We start from the raw sequence: 22,557 nt of genomic DNA on the forward strand, positions 1-22,557 counted from the left end.
GTGTACTTACTCAAATGACTTGGAAAGGGTCTAAATATATCCTTCCCTGAATTTGCTTTTATTAAAAGAAAATAAGTTATTGTAATTTAAGTTTTCATATGTATGGACACTGACAAGATTTTAAAAGCTTACTTTCAGTTCTGACTTAAAAGCACAAATGTAAAAGCACAATTTGCATATTTATGTGTTTTAATGCATAAATTTCTCAATTATATAAGGACAACGTGTTCTTTATGCCACTGTACTGAACCTTTCCTTTGAGAGGTACATTTCAAGTGAGACTACTTAAAAGAATGTTTGTGGAGGGGTGCTTAGGTGGCTCAGTCAGTTAAGCGTCTGACTTTGGTTCAGGTCATGATCCCATGATCTGGGGTCGAGCCCAGCATCAGGCTCTATGCTGACAGGCCTGGAGCCTACTTAGGATTCCTATCTCCCTCTCTCTCAGTCAGCTCCTCCCCATCTCACACTCTTTCTCTTTTTGAAAAATAAATAAACATTAAAAAAGATTTAAAGAATGTTTGTGGAATAACTGTAGACATGCATTTTTTTTTCAGAATAGCATATTATGAAACTCTAGATTATGAACAAAATCTGATACAGAAATAAGGAAACAAACTATGGCTCTTGCTTTGATGGGAAGTATGTTAACCTTACACAATTTGCATTTAGAAATTTCTGCTGGTATAAATTTGTGGCCATTGGAAAAAGGAATTTATATTAAAAGTATACTGTTTTAACACATCTAATCAGGGTATTAAATAAATAAATTCAGTCTATACACATGAAGATAGACATTCTCTAGACAAACTGATATAATGAAGTAAAATGACTAAAATCATCTTTTTTTTCTCATTGGCCAAGACCTTTATATAAAAGTGGGATTTTTGTGTCTTCACTGACAACCGTGAGTACACAATTAAGGTATTAGAAGTTTTCTTATTGTCCTTATTTACAAAAGAAAAGACACTTATTTTATCATTTCACCCCTACAGTACCAGGTAGAAGATTTCAGGTCCTTTAAATAGTGTGTGATTAAGACATGTAAATACAGTGAGCAATTGTTGAATTAATTTTAGTAAAGATCTATGAATTCCCTGTTTAAGCTATTAATTTATGAATACTTCATATTAATGTAGCAAATTTTCTTTTTTTCTTTTAGGTTCTGAACCTTTTTCTGGCCTTATTGTTGAGTTCATTTAGCTCAGACAATCTTGCTGCTACTGATGATGATAATGAAATGAACAATCTCCAGATTGCAGTAGGAAGGATGCAAAAGGGAATTGATTATGTGAAAAATAAGATACGGGAGTGTTTCAGAAAAACGTTTTTTAGAAAGCCAAAAGTTATAGAGATCCATGAAGGCAACAAAATAGACAGCTGCATCTCCAATAATACTGGAATAGAAATAAGCAAAGAACTTAATTATCTTAAAGATGGGAATGGAACCACCAGCGGTGTAGGTACCGGAAGCAGTGTTGAAAAATATGTAATCGATGAAAATGATTATATGTCATTCATAAACAATCCCAGCCTCACTGTAACAGTGCCAATTGCTGTTGGAGAGTCTGACTTCGAAAATTTAAATACTGAAGAGTTTAGCAGTGAGTCAGAACTAGAAGAAAGCAAAGAGGTAAGAATGCTTTTAAAGTTTTGTTGCATTTCCTATAGTAACCATGCATTATGGTTATTTAGTATTTTTATTGTGTTTATATGCATTATTAAAAAGTATATTGAAAGTCATGAATATGACAATGTTGAAAATTTGTGAGATGTTCTTTACTGGGAAATCCATTCATAGAAATTCCAACTTTCCACAGGAAATCATCACCTTGAGTAACTAGTATATTCATCTTCTTGACAATTTGAAAATCTGGATAAAAACTGTGGCCCATCCAAAAAATCAACCTTATTGAACACATTCTAGTCTACATACACTACATTACGCTCTATAGACAAATCAATGAACTGTATTTTATTGATCATTGTAAAAGTGTCATCTCCTTACTTTCTGTATTAGGTCTTACTATGATTTTTTTTTTAATGTGAAAGTTTTGTGTAGCTTTTGTTCACCCCTGAAGGCTTACTGATTATGATAGAGTGTTATTAATTTATGCAAGTATTACACATATTAGGAAAATGCACGAAGCACTGATTACATTTTGCCCAGTCAAGGGTGATCAAATTTATATGGTGTTCCAGAATAACTTGAAAAATGCTAAGAACTGCTTAGCGAACCTCCACTTAAGGATTACAGTTAAGAGTAAAAATTGAAAATGTGCTCTTATTGTCACATTACTAGTTGTTCAAAATAAAACAAAGAAGAAAGGGAATTGTTCCCACTGTGTCATTAGAATTAATAGGATCCCATAATAGCAGCTTAATGGTATTAATTCTGCAGTTTTGTGTTGTGAAAAACATTAAAATTTACTACTACTTATATTTGGACTTCTAATAGCCCACGAGAAATTAAGTCCAGCACAATTATAAAAGACAGATTTTAGCTTGAGGGTACGATATTTAGCACCACAGGAATCAGACCAAAGATGTCTGATTTTGTGAGCATATTTCAAAAACTTCTTTTTAAGAATGGTATCAACAGAATTTGTAAAAGTAATAAGTAGTTGACAATGTCATAACTCATAGCTCCTGATCCTTTCTTTCAGGCATTTCAGCACTGCTAAGATATATTATAATTGTAAATTTGAAAATATTTTCAAAGGTAAAAATACATACAAAATGAGGTATAATATGGAATTTCACTCAAAGTCTGTTTAATGAGCTCAATTCTAATTTATATATTGCTCATTCTGATAAAATAAGAATTTATTTCTCATTTTACTTTTCATCACCTAAAATAGATCTATTGAGAAACATCAATTAATTAATGAGCATTTATTGAGTACTTTTTGTGAATTCAGCACTGTGCTGAGCTACTAAGAGTAAGGAAGAGTTAAAGGAGAACTTTATATTATAACCTCCTTTGGGAAATCCTAACATCTTTGAGGGAAGATAACTCTAATTCTCAAAATCATTCAAGATCTATTAAAGAGTTTTATCCTGCAGGGCTGAATATAAAAATTATAGATTTGAGAACAGTAAGAACATAGCAAGCTGCTAAATGGAAGAGATAAAATTGAAATAGGACTCCAAGTTTGGGTCAAATACATGATCAGAAAGCCAAAGCAAAACCCTATCAAAGGAAACTCACAGTTGGGAATGGGCTTACTATTAAGGTGTAGCAGTGAAACAATCAGCATGAATAAAGTGCTGGTTGAAAAGATAGTGAAGAATATGTTTGAGTGAGTAAGGTGTTTTCAGAATGTAAAATCTTTGAAGTACCTGGAAAATTTTAGAACTGTTATATAGTCAATAGGAGCTATTTGCTCTGAAGCAGAGAAAAGGGAGGAGAATGTGATGTTTTAGGCAAGTTTGTTTGGTATCAATGAATTTATCGTGCGGAACGTGGTAACAATCATTTGACAGCAATGAAGTGATGAAATTCTGGGCAAAGGTAATACATATGGGCACTGAGACCTGTCAATTTGACAAACTCGTAAAGAAAGACTGGGAAACTGGAAAAACAGTAATGTCACTCTCAAAATGGCATTCTTAGAAAGGTTACCAGGTTTAAGTAGGAAAAGGAAGAATTCAATTGGAAAATACTGAATTAGAAGTGACAGTATTGGGAGTAAGACGCTGGGGGGGAATTTGGGGTTTAAAAACAGATTTGATCATGAAGAATTCATAATAATCTAATTCCCTGAAAATAGAGGAACTTATCAAAGAAGTTATTATAAAGAGAAAATAAGGGAAGATTAGGAACAAGACTATCTTGGGGTCAAGAAGAGGTTAAAAAAAAAGAGGCAGAGAAACTTTTGCTACATTACTGTCATAGGTTTTATCAAATTGGATTTATGGAAATTAAATATCTTAATTTCTTTCTACCAAACAGTTGATTCCCAGATATGTCAAAAACTCTATAATGCCCAGATATTCCAGATGATTGCTTAGAATACCACTTCATTGTTATATCTTTTCAATTGCTAGAAAATCATACATTTGATATGTGGAGACACAATGACTTCATTACCAAGTTCTGGAAAACATTTTATCATCTGAACAAAAATTCCTTTTTGGGTGACTCTTTTTATAACCATTCTGTCCTCTTCCAAGCTAAATCTTGGACACATGGAAACCAATAATAGAGTGTAATGAAATTAAAACTATTTAAAATAACAGTGGAAAATTCATCAAACTAGATAGAAAATTAAATACTTTATAAAGCAAGGATAAAACTTCAGATTATTTCAAACAGTAGAAATAAATTCAACAATAAATTTTATACGGATGATGTTTTAAATTAGTACTAAAAAAACCCTCTGAAAAAGTAATAGGGCAATTCTCATATATGCTCACACAAAGATTAAAAGCATATTGTTTTTAAAATTTTTTAAATGTTTTACTTATTTCTGAGAGAGAGAGAGAGAGAGAGAGAGAGAGAGGGAGACAGCCTGAGAAGGAGAGGGTCAGAGACAGAGGGAGATATAGAACCTGAAGCAGGCTCCAGGCTCTGAGCTAGCTGTCAGCACAGAACCCGACGCGGGGCTCGAACCCATGAACCGTCAGATCATGACCTAAGCCAAAGTCGGACACTTAACCGACTGAGCCACCCAGGTGCCCCTAAAAGCATATTGTTTTTAAAAATAAAAGCAAAAAATTAGCATGTTCTAACATTATACAGTGGGTTTAAATTCCAGCAAAGTTCAGTTTCAACCTGAAATTCTTTAAAACTGCTGGCACCAAACATAGGTCACATGTCACATGCATATTTATTTTGCCTGGGTTATTCTTTCCTAATAACTGCTGCATACATACACATACACACACACACACACAAATGAAAAACAACATATCCAGAAGGTGACATTTGGTTCATGCTTCTTAGGTTTTTGACCATAAGTAGAAAAAGAACATTGAGCTATGCTTTGAAGAGCTCAGAATATCCTTTCTTTTTGCTGACAAAGTAAGAAATCATACAACCTAACCAACCGAGTGATACATTTCTCACTAAAACACAAACAAAAACAAAAAAACCCAGCAATATATTTCTGCTTTAAGAAGCAATAAATTAATCATTAACTTAGATGGTATTTGAAAACTCTAAACTCACTCTACTCCTTATATTCATATTTGTCAAACTGTATAACTAGCTATAGTACAATTGGGAGAAATGATCCCTAAAATAGTTGTTAGAGGTAAAGAGGTGAATTGCCTTTATCATACTTGTATCATATATGTTTATCCATCTATAGCTATATCCACTATATCCATATATGTGGATCACTAACATAAATGGGATGGTATGGAAACAAATATAAAGCTTTGCATGAAAAAATATAAGAGACTTAAAGGTATAGATTTCAAAGTAGTGATCTTTTTATCTTGGAAAAACTTGGAATCATACAAATCCTGTGACAAGATGTAATGTAGAATTTTCTTTTTATATTTTTAAAGTTCATATAATCATGATTTCTTGGAGTATTTATATAACTGAATTTTTATAATTTTTGTTTTTAAAAGGTTTCATTGTCTTCCTAGGTGGGGATATAGAATAAATGCTCTTAAGAATCATATTTGAAGTTGAATTCCAAAGGACAGTCTAGCAAGATCATACTCTGACTTTTACTGCTTACCATTCTTACTTCTCACAGGGGTAAAATCAAGCTGGAGTCATCAAGAGTGCAGCTCTGGTGTTTTTTAACCAGCCAGAGACTCGTGCCACCACTTTTACCCAGGTTACCCAAGCAAGTTGTACATGTACACCTTCTAAGTAAATTTTGACTGGCCTGCATGCTACTCAGCTCTGTTCCTTCCCCTGCCATGGCAAGGAAGTGCTAGATGTGCCCAGCTGCTCTCTGCTGAATCGTGTGACACACCACAGCATGGTCAGGAGACACGGGCAGTCCCACATCATATCTGATTCTGCTAATGGGTTTTCCAGTGTAGCCTTTTAAACTTTTAAATGCAATAATTGCATGCTCTATAGGATTTATATCTATTTTAAAATATGATAGGAATGTTTAAAGTTCAATATAGTCAAGAATTTAAGAGAGCATGCATATTTTTATTTCTCCGCTTTTATTTCATTAAAATAAGACCACAACTTGTTGTTGTTGTTGATTCAGCCCTTATAAGTAAATTGTATTACCAAAATGAATCTCACAGGGTTTTTTTGATAGTGCCATTTTAAGATCATTATATTCAGATTCATGAATATAATTTTCAACCCTTATAATTCATTTGCTCCAGATGGAAATGTTTGCTTTCATGTTGTTTTTAAGGCTCTGTGAAAAATAAAAGGTGATCATAAGTTTTTGGATATGAAGGGCCATAGTCTGTATGTATTTGGGCACCACATATCTTGGATTTTCATGTAGTTTAGGAAAGTTGTTGAGTCATATGTCTGCAAAACTTAAGTGTTCATTGGAAAATAAGTAAAAGAAGGAAAGCATCATGATATGGGATAGGAAAAGTTCATTGCATTTTGATCATTAAATAATTGGTCCAGTGTATCCATTTTTTTAAAAATTTTCCTAATCTACATTAATTTTCCCTAAATGTTCTTTCTACCCAAAACTGAGTAGGTAAAAAAGATACATAGAAAATGCCCTATTTTTTATTATTAATTATAGTTTTATGAGGAGTAAAGGGCATCTCCCAAGATTACCATAGGTTTGTACATTAACTAAGCCTTTAGTTTATTCTCTTCATTCAACTTTCTCTTGTTGATATCAGCCTTTACTGGAATCTCAGCCAGAGGGGGGTTCTGGGAGGGAAATTACAAAGCAAAAGTAGAAAGTCCTTGAGTGCTGGCAGTTTCAATACTTTTGGTGAGAAAAAGTATCTAATTTGAGTGTGGAGTTGTCTCTAGGTTTAATTTATACCTGCTCTCTTCTTCCTTAGGGATAAGTGAGAAATAGTTGGAGAATGCAATCAATTCAGACATAAAATTATCAATGAAAAGTAGGGAAAAAATACAGGTTCCTGCTGATTTATGCAATTTTTATTCAGCAATGACTATTAACTTTGAGGTGTAAACCAACATTAGCCAGTGAAAAAAATCTGATTTGGTTTTTCTTCATAAGCAGAACAGAATTAAATGGTACTAGGAAATTATCTTTTATATCATGTTTATAACAGTATTCCCTCCTTTTCAAAGCCTTCACAGAAACTGAAAACAGATACTTGATTAAGATCCCAAGCACGTGCCCTTCAGGAAAAGGCACTATGCTGTTTTCAGAATCTGGAGAGCAATGGAAGTACCTCTAGGCTTTCTCTGTCTTGCTCTCAGTGTCTTCCAAACACTCTTTTAGTGAAATTGAATGTGAGGCAACTCTTCCAGAGGCACAGATGGGTATGTGAATAGCCACTTAAAACCCATCTTGACCTTTAGAGAACTGTTTTGGTGTGTTAGTGTACTTCTGTTGAAATAAAACCCAATTAAGGCTAGTTTAGATGGAAATTTTTGTATATCTTGTCAAGATAAACCAGCTTTTTATTTTGGTTTCAAATGCCCTTTTACCTTACTTTTCAACTACCACATAATTATTTTCACTTTCAAATATCAAATAACAGTCTTATTAAGGCTGTTTTGAAATTAAAGAAGCACCAGGGCTGTTGCGCTTTTAAAATATATTGAGGCAAAACCACATAAGTGGTCTAGAAAAGAGAACTTTTGGTTTTCATCTTATTCTTCCTGCCTTGGACAAGCAGCCCATTGGCCTCCTGGTGTGTCTACCTATTCTTCAAGTGAAATATCGTAAGTCAAGATATGGATATGCATATCCAAAAGATCAGACTAAGGCCCTGATAGTATGTATGATCAAAAAATTTTCCTCTTCTACTTGTAAGACAAATCTCAGAAGTTATGAGAGAAATGGCTAGATTTTAAAGGCAATCTGTAATGGCTGAATCTTTTATTTTTGCCTCTTGAATCATATAGCAGTTTGTGAGAGTCAAACATTTGATAGCTGACTGAAAATAAATGAAATGTAAGCGCATTTCAGTGGAAGTAGGCCAGTTGCTAACATTCTCTTCTATCTCTGAAAGTTAAATTTCATTATTTAATTGGATAAAAATCAAGAGCAATATTCGTCACAAAGGAGAATTTCTATATAAGTTCATGTTATTAGAGGGGAAAAATGGTCTCATGGCCTTTATGGGTGCTGAGTCTGTCATTTCTTATGAATAGTATTTGCAGTCAACCTTCTTGAAAACTTCATATTCAGGTACCATGTCTTTGAGAACATGGTTCTTGGATCAGCGTGCGGCTTCCACAGTATTGCGCCAGGCTTCTGCTACAGCCAGGCATGTTTTCTGTGGCTGAATTAGGCCTGGAGAATGTTGCATCTTAAAACCTGCTTTCCAGTGTGCATTTGTAGAGCATAAGCCATCATCCCTCTGTAGATTCAGTAGTTTCTACAAGGGATGGAAGAATCGAACTTTTAAGTGCCATAAGATATTGGAGGGGTAAGGAGAAAATAGTACAAGAACACAAGTTGTAACTTGTACTATATGGTTTTATATGGAAGCTTTCTATAGTTATGCCTATATACCTAATTATATTTTTCTAACTATTTCTGAAAAAGTATTAATTTTATTATTTAGTATAGTATTGAGTTCCTTAATATGGAAAATTTCATTTCAGATTTCTTTGCTTTTTTTTTATACCACTATAGTATCACAGCTATGGCAATATAAAGAAAGTAAGTTATTCTTTGTGTTTATCATCAGTTACTTGCTTTTAAATTAGTTACATGCTTTTAAATAAATTTGGAAGTCATTTTGGTATGGCTATGATAAAACGTATCACAAACTATGCTCTATCAGACTCTGAGTGCCAAATACTGAAATTAATTAGAAAATGTTTAGATTACATAGATGGCATTATATCAACATTCAGGATTTTAAATTTCCAGGATTTAAGTTTCTAGGGTACAAATTAATTCTTTAAAAAGACATCAGTAAAATTCTTTATGTATACAGTGATAAAAGCATATCAAGCAGTATAATTAGTAAACTGTTGTAACTTAATAATAATACATTCTAAGCTTTACCTTATAAATAAGTAAATTCACAACTTTTGAAATTTTGTGTGGTTGACACAAGAGTTTTGTACCTTCATAGAATAAAATGTATATACTTTCCTATGACCAAACAAACAAACAAAACACATGGCTTATGAAGATTACAAAAGAATAAGCCTGATTCTCCAAGTTAAGAAGAATTACCTTATGTCAACCTCATAGGGAAAGGAGCTTCCCACAAAACATTTCTTAGTGGAATGAACACTAGCCTACCAACTACCTTTTCAGCTTTGGTTCATGAGGGTCTATGGGACTCTGAATATTCCTTAAAAAGCTTTCCAAGGTATAAATTTAAAAAGCTTATCCTTAAAATCAGAAAAACGTCTGAGTAACAGTGCACCAATTCTCTATGTAAGGTGGGTTCTGCTTGTTTGAGAAGAGTAGAATACATGTGGAGTTTTGGAAGGGTGGTTTGTCTGTTTTTAAAACCCATGTTTTAAAATAATAATGCCAGCCAGGTAGAGACAAACTAACTCACTATTGACCTATTTTACAATCTTTATAATGTATAAATGCGTAACCTCCATAACTATTTAGAAAATTGAAAGTATTTTTATCCAAAGATGTTAAACACATTCGCAAAAATATTTATAATCTAATGACAGTACTAATAACAAAAATACATCCAGAGATCAATATCTGACAACAGTAGATTCAGCTGTCATTCAGATTAGTGGCTACTATTAACTTGTGCCATTTGGGTTTAAGTTAGTATAGTATTTGTATTTAAATATAAGACATCTGTAGACTATATGGCAGACAATTATAATGTGAAAAATTGAACATCTCACAATTATACTAACAGTGGTAAAATGAGAAGAGTATGTTCTCTAGAGTTTTCAAGTGGGAAAGTATACATGTATTTGTGTACACATATATGCTGATTACTTTCTTCCTTTATTGAATGTCTGCCAATATTTTAGAAAAACATTTCTTTATTGGATGTCTGCCAATGTTTTAGAAAAACATTTTGGTAATTTCATGTGTTTTTATTGTTAAACTATTATTAATTAAATAATTCCTATTCATTAAAAATGTATTTTCTAATACCATTAAGTAGGCTTCTATCAAGGCTATTATTGAGTTATATATCAAAGTGGAGAGATGAAATTACTTAAACACTATAATTGTCTCTATAAATGTAATACAAAATGCATTTAATCATTCATTTATTGGCTCTCTCTAAATTTGATATAAATATTTAGTGTTTATTCTGTGTTTGGGTCTTTTGGTATAAATGTGTGTATGTATCTTTGGTATATATGTTTATGTATGTATACATAAATATATAATTTGTACCTATGTATAATTTTATGTACATACATAATTTATATATATTCATGAGAATATCTGACCAAAGCAATTAAGCATAATGGCCTAACATTCTATAAAATTTAAAGAAATCATGCAAGAAAGAAAGGCTTCATGGAAGAGGTGGATCATGACTAGGCTCAGAAGAAACTGGTGAACTTGGTTTGGCCAATAGGAAGAAGAAATATGGAATGTTTTACAACTAATCTCAAAATAATTTGGTTGCCTACTGGTTTTACTAATACATTGAATATTATCGCTGCCACTCATCAAATATCATAGTGTTCGACCCATAAACCACCAGTGAAATTGTATAGGAAGTGTTAGTTGCCGAATTCAAACAATTATCCAGTATTTTCTTTGTTATGTCACAAGCTGTTGCAATTCTAGCCAGCAGTAGCTTTCCTGTGATTTTCTTAAAAGAATAAAGATATTCTTGCTATAGGAAGCAGAAAAATCTTGGGGGAAGAATATATGGCTCAGTGTTTCAGCTCTCCAAAACAGTAGAGGAATTTAATGCTAAAAATTCTTGTACTACATTGACCCTAAGAATCATCAGCCGAAAATGATGGCCTAGTTTCTCTCTTTAGCATACTCCAGATGAGGAGGTATTTTATTACAGAATTGCACTTTGATTTAAAGTATTTTTCATGATATGTTTATATTTTCATAATATATTTAATTTTCATGATATATTTAGTTGGATGTGATTAACCTCACCTTCAAAGTAACATCACAGAAAGTATCATCTGGATAGTACTTTTCAATTAGTTCACATTATAAAATATTAAATTACATTTGCATTATGATTTTAGTAAAGCAAGGATCTTGAGCTAAATTTCCTCCAATATGACCAATGTTTAGGGAGTCATTTGGGGACTTTTCAGTAACACATTAACTCTTTCAGAAGGCTAGGGCAGAGCAACCCCTACCACTTAGCTACTAAAGTTAATGGGGGCTTTGGAACCATTACCATGTCCATGTGCTGTTTTTTTCATCCTAAAAGCTTTACATTGGCTAGGTTGTGTTGTATGTCATGTCTTTGTATCGGTTTTCATAAAACACTGCTAATTCATAATGTCTTCCCAAGTGACCTCAAAGTACTTATATATTTATTCTTGTAACATTAAAGTGGTTCTTCCTAGCCATGTGGCATGTCACAATGATTTATTTAAAGGAAAAATTCACAACTTGGTAACATACAGAATTCAGAATGGACTCCTAATAAAAGTCTATACAGATTCTGCCCAATGCCACTTATGAAGAAATTTCCATCTCATTTAGAATTCTTTGGCAAGTATTGATCCATTTAAGCAGTTCAAAAAGAGAGACAGAGACAGAGAGAGATCCATCATCTTTCTGCTAGTAAAATAAGAAGATTATGCAAGCCAGAGGAAAAAAATAGCTCAAAGTTGAAATATAATGACTGTGACTAATTTTAATGTGCTGTTCTTCCTTTCTAAAATTACAGAAACATGGACAGTAGTTAGAGACAACTGGTAATGTTCTTTGCTCTGAAAAATTCCATCATGAGAGGTGGAAATTATAATTTAATTTGATGCATTTTAACTAATGTAATCAAGTAGTGGATGTCAGCATACCAAACTTACATGAAACTATTTTTGATTTGGTCTGAGTATTAATGCATTAAATTATTTTCATATGGCACCCATATACAAATGGAGATCATAAAACAATCAGTATGATCCGTCATTTCAGGATCACCCATGCTGAATGCTGTCTAACTTTTTTCTGTCTGAATCAGGTCAACAGTTACATTGTTTTAAATAGTAGGTTTTAATTATGTTAAGACATTAGTACATGATATCAGTAATGGTAACAGTGTCAGATGTAATCACCATCATTTTTTTCACAATATGACAAAGAGTTTCCAAATTAGCTGAATAAAAGGGGAGAAAATCACAATTTGCAATGGGGTTTTGTTTCCAGAAATTAAACGCAACCAGCTCATCTGAAGGAAGCACAGTGGATGTTGCTCCGCCACGAGAAGGTGAACAAGCTGAAATTGAGCCTGAGGAAGACCTTAAGCCAGAAGCTTGTTTTACTGAAGGTAAACAAGTTCTAATATGATTAAAATGCAATTCCTCCTCTTTTCTTACAGTGACTAAAAATACCTCACTTGAGGGAATTATTTCAAAGAAATGGTAAAGGCATGTTTATCTTTGCTCTTCTCTTTCCTTCTGAAAAGTTAATTTATCTATATTTCCAGATTACATAATAGCAGTAACTGTGTCTGGACAATTAAGATAATTTGACATGTCTTTTTGTTTTTTGTTTCATCCTCCAGAATGTGGAGAAGCTAACCCTGTAAGATAAATACCGTTCTGGAATGTCATCTCATTGATATTGACTGCAATCCCTTCAGATCTCATTGGCAATGTTGTGATTTGATTTATAGATGCTACAATAATTATACCCCATCCCTCACAGTTTCAAATGTGGTTAATTTCTGCTGTGACCAGAGCTGTTTGGGGATGCGGCTGTATTGTAGAGTTCTGACAGGGAAAACAGTAGTTGTTCTCACAGAGACCGGTACACTGTCTTGCACACAAATCAATAAAGATTTGCTGACTCAATGTGATTGGATTTAATCCAATGAGTAGTAGCTCAGAGAGCAGAAGAATGGATGCGAATTAGAAATAACATGAAAACTAGGAGGGGGAGGACAAAGGAACAGAGATGCTAACTGACAAGATGAGTCATAGGTGTAACCAAGAAAAGCACTGAGGCTGAAAATAAATTAGCTTGGGAAAACTGACAGTGGCTGATACCTAGGAAGACAGGGGGCTTTTCTGTGCATGAAAAGAAGGAAGCAAAAAATTCAGAATCACATCAAAAAATTGATAAACAATTTGAATGTGTAGTTTTTCCCCAAACCTGAGAGGTGTTCTCAGACCCCTATTTCCATCAGTGGCCTTGAGCAAAGAGAGATTCAAACTAGTGTTAAAAATGAAAGCATTTATACTTGGGCAACTCTTGATACAATAATTCCTTGAATTTTAGGTGGCTAGCTGAATATATAAGTCTGAGAATGATTCACTTTATAGGAAAGATGCTGAAGATAACTAGGGAATGAAGTAGCCAGTTCCCCTGTAAATGATGATCTGAGACTGGCATGGGGAGAAAGCAACAAAGTTTAATTTTTTCCTATTTAAGGTTAAAATATATTTTCTAGGAAGATGGAGATGGGTGGGAAAGCAAAGGAGGTGGGTAAGGGGATGGGCAAAATAGATAGGCAAAATAGATGGGCTAAAGAGGATTAACAGGTACAAACTTCCAGTTATAAGTAGATGAAAAGTATAGCATTGAGAATAGTCAGTAATATTGTAATAAGACAGATAGTGACTGACTATACATATCATGGTGAGCACTCAGTAATGTATGGGATTGTTGAATCAATATGTTGTACAAAATATATGTATATTTCTAATTTTTATATTTAATGTTATCATTTAGGATGTATTAAAAAGTTTCCATTCTGCCAAGTAAGTATAGAAGAGGGCAAAGGAAAGATCTGGTGGAATCTTCGGAAAACCTGCTATAGCATTGTTGAACACAACTGGTTTGAGACCTTCATTGTCTTCATGATTCTTCTTAGTAGTGGTGCTTTGGTAAGTAAAATGCAAAGCTGTAAGAATCAGGTTCTAGTGAAAGAGCTAATTCTCTGAAAATACCACAAACATACACTGAGGTTAAGAAACAAAAGAGGAGGTATATCTATGCCTTGTAGAGCCTGGCACCCAGGGTTTAACTATGCAAAACTCAGTACAGAATAAGTCAGAACTATGAACAGCCAGATGGAATTTCTCATCTGGTGTTTATCTAATAGATGTTTTCCTCACTGAGACAACCACTTACAGAGACATTCTGTAACTACGTTAACTTCTATGTCAAATACCATTCAGTTCTCCCTAATAATTATATTAACATTTATGGGCTAAAAGTGTATTGTGTTTTCTTTATGTGTAATCAATTTATTCTTTCAAAATAAGCCAGATCATTCAGGCACTCATTGAAAGTAATGTTGGAATAGGCCAAGTCTATCCCTCATTAACAGAACTTCTAGTTATTTCCTGAGTTCATATTACTTCTCTAAAAGCATGTCTTATGGCAGTAATTGAGATAGATGTTTGAGAATGAGAGGCAGGAAAGAAAGAGCATGCTGAATCAGTAAAGATATTGACATTTCGTTGCCAACATTTTCTGATAGTTTTAGTCTTTAGAATTTGTCTGTTTGTCAGATATTAGCCCATATTTATCAAATTACTGCTTTGTGTCCAATATTATATTAAGCAATTTCATCAAGTATTTGAGGGAGGCAAGCCATTCAAGTAAAATAAATGTATTCTTGACTCACAGGCTTTTGAAGATATATACATCGAACAGCGAAAGACTATCAAAACCATGTTAGAATATGCTGACAAGGTCTTCACTTATATTTTCATTCTGGAAATGCTCCTCAAATGGGTAGCTTATGGATTTCAAACATATTTCACCAATGCCTGGTGCTGGCTAGATTTCTTGATTGTCGATGTAAGTATACCAAGTGATTTTTATGAAATTATTTTTAAAAAGGCAAGTTTAACATTTCACATATTTCTATGATTAAAACCTTGACTTTTGAGAACCTAGTTTCCCTAAGGCTGACACAACTATGCAGTTAAAAAAGACCTACAATAATTGCAAAAATTAGGAAAGTTTCATGGAAAACAGTAGAATAGGTCCTGAAAAATGTGGACAGTGGTAAGGAAAACATAGCGAGTGTTCTATGCCACAAGGAGATATCTCTTTTTCTGAAAGTTAAGGACCTCAAGGTAAGGAATAGCTAAAAATCTATTAGTTGACAGATCTAAGCACTTAGCTTATTAACAGCTAAAAATAAAATCTCCAGGACGTAAAATTAAGACAGATTTGGGACCAGTGGTTGTGAGATTTCATTTTAATCCTTTTCTAGAGTACCTGTTACTAAATAATGATAAAATAACACATTTATTATATTCATTCAGCCACATATCCACAAAGATAATAAAATACATTTTCATTCTCAAATCAGCAAGTAGATATCCCAGTAGCTCTTCAGATATATACCATGCAAAGAGTTAGGTGTAGGAGCCCTGCTCTGAATCTGATTACCCTTGGTTGAATAGTCATAAACACATCACCAGTTATAGGATATGTCTGACTTGCAGCCTATTCTTACTCTAAGCAATGAAGAACTCTGGGCAAAATGACAGTCATCTGGTTCTTTGCAGTTTGTGATAGTCCATTGCACAAAGCTTCACAGCCTTTGTGCCAACAAAACAAGGTACTTCAAGCACATCTCTAGCTGTTCCCTAGCAATCAGAAACTACTTTTTAGTCCTAACACTTGCCAATATGAATCAATAGTTGCTGTGTGTGTGCATTCATCCTTTTTATCTTTTTGACAAGTGTTGGCCTATCTAAATCCTACTCCCTATTTCCCCACGTATGCATACTTATAATAGTATAACCAATATGTGTTTAACTCTTTGAGTTGATAAGAAATCTGCTACCAAGTCATTTTAATAGACCAGAAATGATTTCCAATTTCCATGGTTGGCCTTTAATGGACAAGAGAAATGAGTCCCAGTGCTATTCTGAAATGCTACCTACAAAGGGAAGTTTAATATTCTTATGATCTGCAGTGGAATGGGCCTTAAAGAGTATCTAGACTTTAAGTATTAGCTTAAATAATTTTCCTAAGATAATACAACTACTTAGTAAGAAAGCTGAGATTAGTGTCCAAATTTCCTAATTCTCAATTCAGTTCTCCTTTACCCCATGAGTTTCCTATCTGCTATAAATGTAATACTGTATTTTCAGACTGGCTTTGGGATTAAGCATTTATTATAATTTCCAGCTTCTCCCTGAAATGATGGAACACTAAATACATTTAAGAATCTTGTTCAGAAAGATTTTGTCATGCATGAAGATCATTTACAAATGTGACAGAACTTCTCCAGAGAATTCTGAAATTTACTGAAACATTTACATTTACTAAAATACTACATTGTCCTTGAAGTATTTCTATATATTTGCCCCACATAGGGAATATGAATAAGATCCAAAAATCTCTCAAAAGCAGGGTTTTGTATCACATTTGTATCCTAAGAGGCACCTAATATAGATACTTAAGTATCTATTGAGTAATGTCTAACTGAATAAATTTAATTTCAAAGAATGTTGCAAAAAAAATTACTTCCTTTAGTGAGTCTCAATTAGTAGACTGGAACTGAGTAATTAAAGCCTTCTATATTTGGACAAATTATGTTATCTTAAGTGGTTAAGGATATCTATGTTATCCTTTACAAAGCTGAGGCTGAAATATGTAAATTAATATAACCTCAGTTAACAACTTCTTCTCAGACCACTGGGTCCACTAAGCTAAAGTAAACATAGAGATAAAACTGTTCTTGAAAGTACAAGGAAAACATACTTAAAAGGGCTTCACAGTCCATCAGGTAAATTGCTCTAAAAAATCTAAACAGCCACGGGGGGGGGGGGGGGGAAGCTGAGGTTTAAGTGAAGTACTTTAAATCAGAAGGGACATGCTTTCTAACCTTGAAAAATGTATCTGTGTAAAAAATGTGATCTCTTCAATTCCCTACCTAAAAGTAAACGTAGACCTCATTGGGCTACCTATCCAACCTCCTAACATTCATTCTTTAATTCAAGAAATGTGTTGAGCACCTAAATAGGGCCACAAGCCATTTTAAACAAAGGAGGTGTGAACATGAACAGATCAATCTCTGTTAGAGCTTACACCCTCAGGGAGGAAGGAGCAAACACGTAAAGATATAAACAAATAAAATCTAAAAATAAGATCTTTTGGGGCTCCTGGGTGGCTCAGTTGGTTAAGCCTCCGACTTGGGCTCAGGTCATGATCTCACGGTTCGTGGGTTTGAGCCCCATGTTGGACCCTGTACTGACAGCTCAGAGCCGGGACCCTGCTTCTGATTCTGTGTCTCCCTCTCTCTCTGCCCCTCACCCACTCATATTCTCTCTCTCAAAAATAAAATAAAACATTTAAAATATACATAAATAAATAAAAATAAGATATTTTGTCACATGTGGTAAAATTGTTTTGCTTATTTGGGCTTTTGTTTCTCGACTTTGTTTTTGTTTTGTAGAAATGTTTCATACTGATTTGATCAAACTCATCAGTCTTATTTTTTCCTCTTCTTGGTTTGTTCATGCTTCTGAAGACCCTTTCATGTCAGGATTATTAAAACACTTTTTCATGTTTTTTCCCCAGTTTATACATTGAGTTTTGTTTGTTTCTTCATCCATTTAATTTTTATTTTGGTTAAGGTGTGAGGTTAAGATCCAACATTATTTTTTTTTAATGGTTTCTCGTTTGTTGTTGTTGTTGTTTTACCTCTCCTTTGAATGCTACCTTCAGCATGTCTTAGGTCTAGTTTGGAATTTATTTTGTTTCAATTGTTTCTTTGTCTACTAATATGACAACTTAATTACTGTAGATTTATAATTGGTTTTAACATCTGGTGGGGTCAGTCCTCTCTGTTGTTCTTAAAACAATAATATTTTAAATTATAATTATACTTTCTAATGTTTTAAAGCTTATATAGTTTAAACAATTTATATAGATTTAACATTTTAAAGCTTATATAGTTCCAAAAGACTCCTACACAACTTTTTTAAAAAAAAATGTGAAAAAACATTTCACTGGGTGTTATATGGAAACCAACCTGACAATAAACTATTTGTAAAATAAATAAATAAATAAAAATGCAAAAACAAAAAAATGTGAAAAAACATATTACCTAATTTAATTAAATTATTGCTTATAATAGTTTTTCACATTATTCCCTTGTTTTGTTGAGGTCAACAATAATATATCAGCAAATAATGAATTCTACTACTTTTCTAATGCATGTAGCTCTTATTTCTTTTTGCAGAAAATGTTCAAAAAATGTTGGTAGTGGGCATATTCTTTTAGCCCCCTTTAATGGGAATGCTTCTGGATTTTGCCATCAAAAACCATGCAAGTATTTGGATTGAAATGTATCACTGGAATCCATGGAGGTGATTGTGGTTTTTACTCCAACTTGCTCATACTGAACTTAATAAATTATCTTTAGCCATTTTAAAGGGAAATACATTCATATTACTTAATTCATTAACCAATCACAGAACTCCCAGGGTCTTATTCAAAATCATCAAATCCCTCCTGCATTATTTCTCTTTCTCAGTCTCGCTGATACAGGAATGTGGAAAGGTATGGATGACAGACAACTAAACCAACTCCCTGAAACTTCTAACACAGCTTCATAAATTTGCTGTATTGTGAGGTACCTAGATTCATGTAAATTTATACTAAAAATTCAGTTTTTGTCACAGGGCTTCTGTTACACTTCGTACACATTAGCAGGAATGCCTTTGTATTTAGCACAAGACATAAAAGCAAAACTAATATACATTGAAAGGTTGGGGACATATTTGCTGAGGTGGAAAACACACTGGACCTGAAAGCAGGAGACCTAAATTCCCTCCATGGGCTTGCCTCTTGCTACCTTTTCTTGGACTGGTCATTTGACCACTCTCAGCCAGGGATGATAAGAAAAGAAAGATCATTGTAAGATTTAAAGCATGCTACCAATATAGGACATTATCTTCAAATTTTAAGTGTGTGGCCAATCTTTAAAATTATTTATTTGAAAATTGCCTTTAAAGTATATGAAGTTTTTCACATAGGTAACTCAATAAATGAGCTTTTGTCCTACACAGAATGGTATGAGGCCCATTAAAGGAAGCACAGTTACTTGCGCCCCACTTCTCTAGGAACTCAGAGTCAGTCCACTGTGGGGTCATTATATGCAAGTGGCCCCTCCCAGCCTTTGAACCCAGAATTTCCTATCCATCCGGTACTCTCTGATTTGGGCCATGCCCTTTCTTTTCTTTTCAAAACATAAGCTTCCTTCCTTCAGGTCTTGAGGAATTTGCAGCCACTTCCCTTTAAACTCCCAATTCTCAGGGCACCTGGGTGGCTCAGTCGGTTAAGTGTCTGACTTGAGCTCAGGCCATGATCTCACGGTTCGTGGGTTTGGGACCTGCATTGGGCTCTGTGCTGACAGCTAGCTCAGAGCCTGGGGCCTGTCTTTGGATTCTGTGTCTCCCTCTCTCTCTGACCCCACCCTCCCTACTCATGCTGTCTCTATCTCTCCCTTAAAAACAAATAAAACATTTAAACAAAAGTTTTTTGTTTTTTTTTTTTGTTTTAAACTCCCAATTCTCAAACACAGGATTTGGAGGGCATGAGAGAACTCTTCTGGAAGCAGCTCTAGAAGCAGAAGCCTAAAGAAACTGTGAATGCTTTCTGAGGCAAAGAAGCCCAGAATATAGGAGATTGCATGTTCTCTAATAACCTTTCCCATCCTTCCACTCTTCTATAGCAGCAAACACTAGACAGAAATGAATAGCTCAATAAATTATCTTGAGTCATTTATTTTTCTGTTAAATTTTGTGAGATGTATGCTAAATTAAACAATGAAGGAATAGTGGCTCCGTTTGCCTTGAAAGGCTCAGTTCTGGTTTTTGTGTCACCCTTTGTACCATGTGTTCTTGGGCAGATGACTGTTTCCATCCTACCTCATAAGACTGTTTTGGAAGATTCATTTAGATTGGTTTTCAATAGCTCTTGTCACAAGAAATTAAGTTCACATGCCTTTAAAGCATCCAGTGGATGTAATGAATTAACTCCTCTCTCCCTGTCCATCAAGGAAAGCACTTGTACAGTCTTTGAAAGAACTGAGAAGATATTGACTCAAACCATTTTCTGTATTTCGTGGTTCAGATGACAAACAAATATCTTCTTGGAGGTCTTAAAGCTTTTAGTGTGATAAAATGACAAATTTTTGATAATGTGTGCAAAAGGATAAGGTATGGCTTTGAAGTCAGATCACTTGGGTTCAAGCCCTAACTCCACCTTTTATTACCTGTGCATCTCTTTTCTTTTGGGGAGGTGGGGGCCTCAACCTTCTCACCAGTGAAAAGGCAATAGTAATAGCATCTACATCTGAGATTTATATGCATAAGGCATTTAGAACAGAGCCTAGCATATAGTAAATGTTCAATCTATGTTATTATATTGAAAAAAATCTGAGCAAATAAAGCCTCTTCCTCTCAAAAAAGGGCATATCTTCTTTAACCTTTCATATATTTAAGTAAAATTTAGTTATGTGTAAATATCAGAAGATGTATTTCACTAAATGATAAGTCCAGAAGTTTGGAAAAATATTTCTTCATATTATGAAACTACAACATAGTCTTATAAAATGTTTTTCAGGTAAAATAATCCTATTATTTATTTATTCAACCAGACAGTATTAGGCACTATAAGAGAAGGTTTCATCCCAGTACATAAAAGGTTTATGTGACCTGCCTGGAAAGGAAAAAGAAGATATCTAAGCAATTGACTCTATTAAATGGTAAATGCCTCCAGTACACGTAACCAAGATACTACATAAATTCAGGAGAGAAACACAGTTTCCAATCAATGATATTAAGCACAGATCCATGGAGAATCTGGCTTTTGAATCAAATCTAAATCATCAGTTACACATACACAGGTTGAAAGAGGATCTATAGGGTGAAATATCTAACTTAAAGGGTTTACAGATGTTTATAAAATTGAGCAAAGACTCTGTTTTCAATGGTAAGAAAAGCAATGACATCAGATGAGACTGGCAATGTAAGATGATCCAGTATGTGGAAGGTGAAAGCTGCCGAATTTTACGTGGTTGGTACAAAAGAAGAGACACCATATCCTATGCCTTTAGTCAACATTTTATTTCTTGGTGGACTGATTAGTATCTTTTCTTTTTGTAGGTTTCTTTGGTTAGCTTGGTAGCCAATGCTCTCGGCTACTCAGAACTTGGTGCCATTAAATCCCTACGGACACTAAGAGCTTTAAGACCTCTACGAGCATTATCTCGGTTTGAAGGCATGAGGGTAAGAATAAAAGCTCTCTGATGATTCGTGTCAGAACTAAATGTAGGTAATCATTTAGATACAGAGGGGTACCATACTCTTCTAATATTCACTTCATAGAGTTACACAATTTCAGAGCAGGCATCTTAGAGAGCAATAAGGCCAGCCTCCTGAAACTGAGGCTTATGTAAGAAGGTCCCCAGAAATTGTGGCAGAACAGGACTAGAATTCAAGTCTTCTGATAACAGTTTACGGATGTTTCCACAACATCTAAAAAATGTGTGCTGCCATTTATTTATTTTCATTGCTTATGTATTTTTAATGACTTTTTACTACTGACATTCATCCTAGTAGGAATTTTTCTTCCTTCCAATAGGCAGTTTGATTCCTCAAAAATCACTGGTAATGAATAAAGGTAAATGGTTTTTGTGTGCTTTACTTCATCAATTAATAGGAGTAACAAAAATACTTGTTGTACTGGAAAACAACACTAAATTGTAGCCTCTGACAAAATCTATACAACCTAAGCAACCAAAATATAGGGTTAGAATAATAAACTAGGCATTTCAGGCAACCCCTGGGGTTTGTTTTAAAGATTGCCCTTTTAAGAGAGCATTCTGAATGAGGTTCACTTTTTCCATAGCATGTGTAACCTCTCCAGCTCTCTTCTTTAGTGTATATTTTATGCATCTACACGTAAAGTACACACTCATTTAGATACACAACCACTTGTCATGCCCTTCAAAATACCTTTTAGCAAAGGCCAGCTTTGTTTAATCCAGCATGCAAATGCACATGGATATTAAATTTTGTCCTGGCCATAGGGTTCTTTTGTTAGAAGGGTTGTTTGGAGTAATAAAAACACTTCAGCCTTGACTTTGAGATTCACTCTCCAGAGAGAATGAAGCCACTCTCCAGACTTTCCAGAAGCACTGTCAGCAAAAGAATATTTGGTTTTACATTATAATTTCATTTAATTGCTACTTGATAAAAAAAAAGTTAGAGGAAAGATAGAATTCATAAAAATTAAACAATTTCTAGTTCTTTTCAAACTAATCTTTGCCATTATTGACACTACTTAAGCCCTCATCTGGCTTCCATGGCTTCAT

General features: G+C 33.9%; 1 protein-coding gene across 7 annotated transcripts in view; it reads left to right on the forward strand.

Annotated features, from left to right (window-relative positions):
• The window catches only part of SCN3A (sodium voltage-gated channel alpha subunit 3), an 84,655-nt gene that overhangs the window by 51,026 nt on the left and 11,072 nt on the right, over positions 1–22,557 (forward strand). For all 7 annotated transcript variants that reach the window (XM_039242011.1, XM_039242015.1, XM_039242014.1 and 4 more), the window contains exons 16-20: positions 1,160–1,630; positions 12,408–12,528; positions 13,935–14,089; positions 14,838–15,011; positions 21,347–21,469. In XM_039242011.1, the coding sequence (XP_039097942.1) occupies positions 1,160–1,630; positions 12,408–12,528; positions 13,935–14,089; positions 14,838–15,011; positions 21,347–21,469 (1,044 nt within the window). The remainder of the gene's footprint in view (positions 1–1,159; positions 1,631–12,407; positions 12,529–13,934; positions 14,090–14,837; positions 15,012–21,346; positions 21,470–22,557) is intronic.

This window comes from Hyaena hyaena, unplaced genomic scaffold (genome assembly GCF_003009895.1).
Source record: "Hyaena hyaena isolate Hyena2069 unplaced genomic scaffold, ASM300989v1 scaffold_207, whole genome shotgun sequence".
NCBI classification, from domain to species: Eukaryota; Metazoa; Chordata; class Mammalia; order Carnivora; family Hyaenidae; genus Hyaena; species Hyaena hyaena.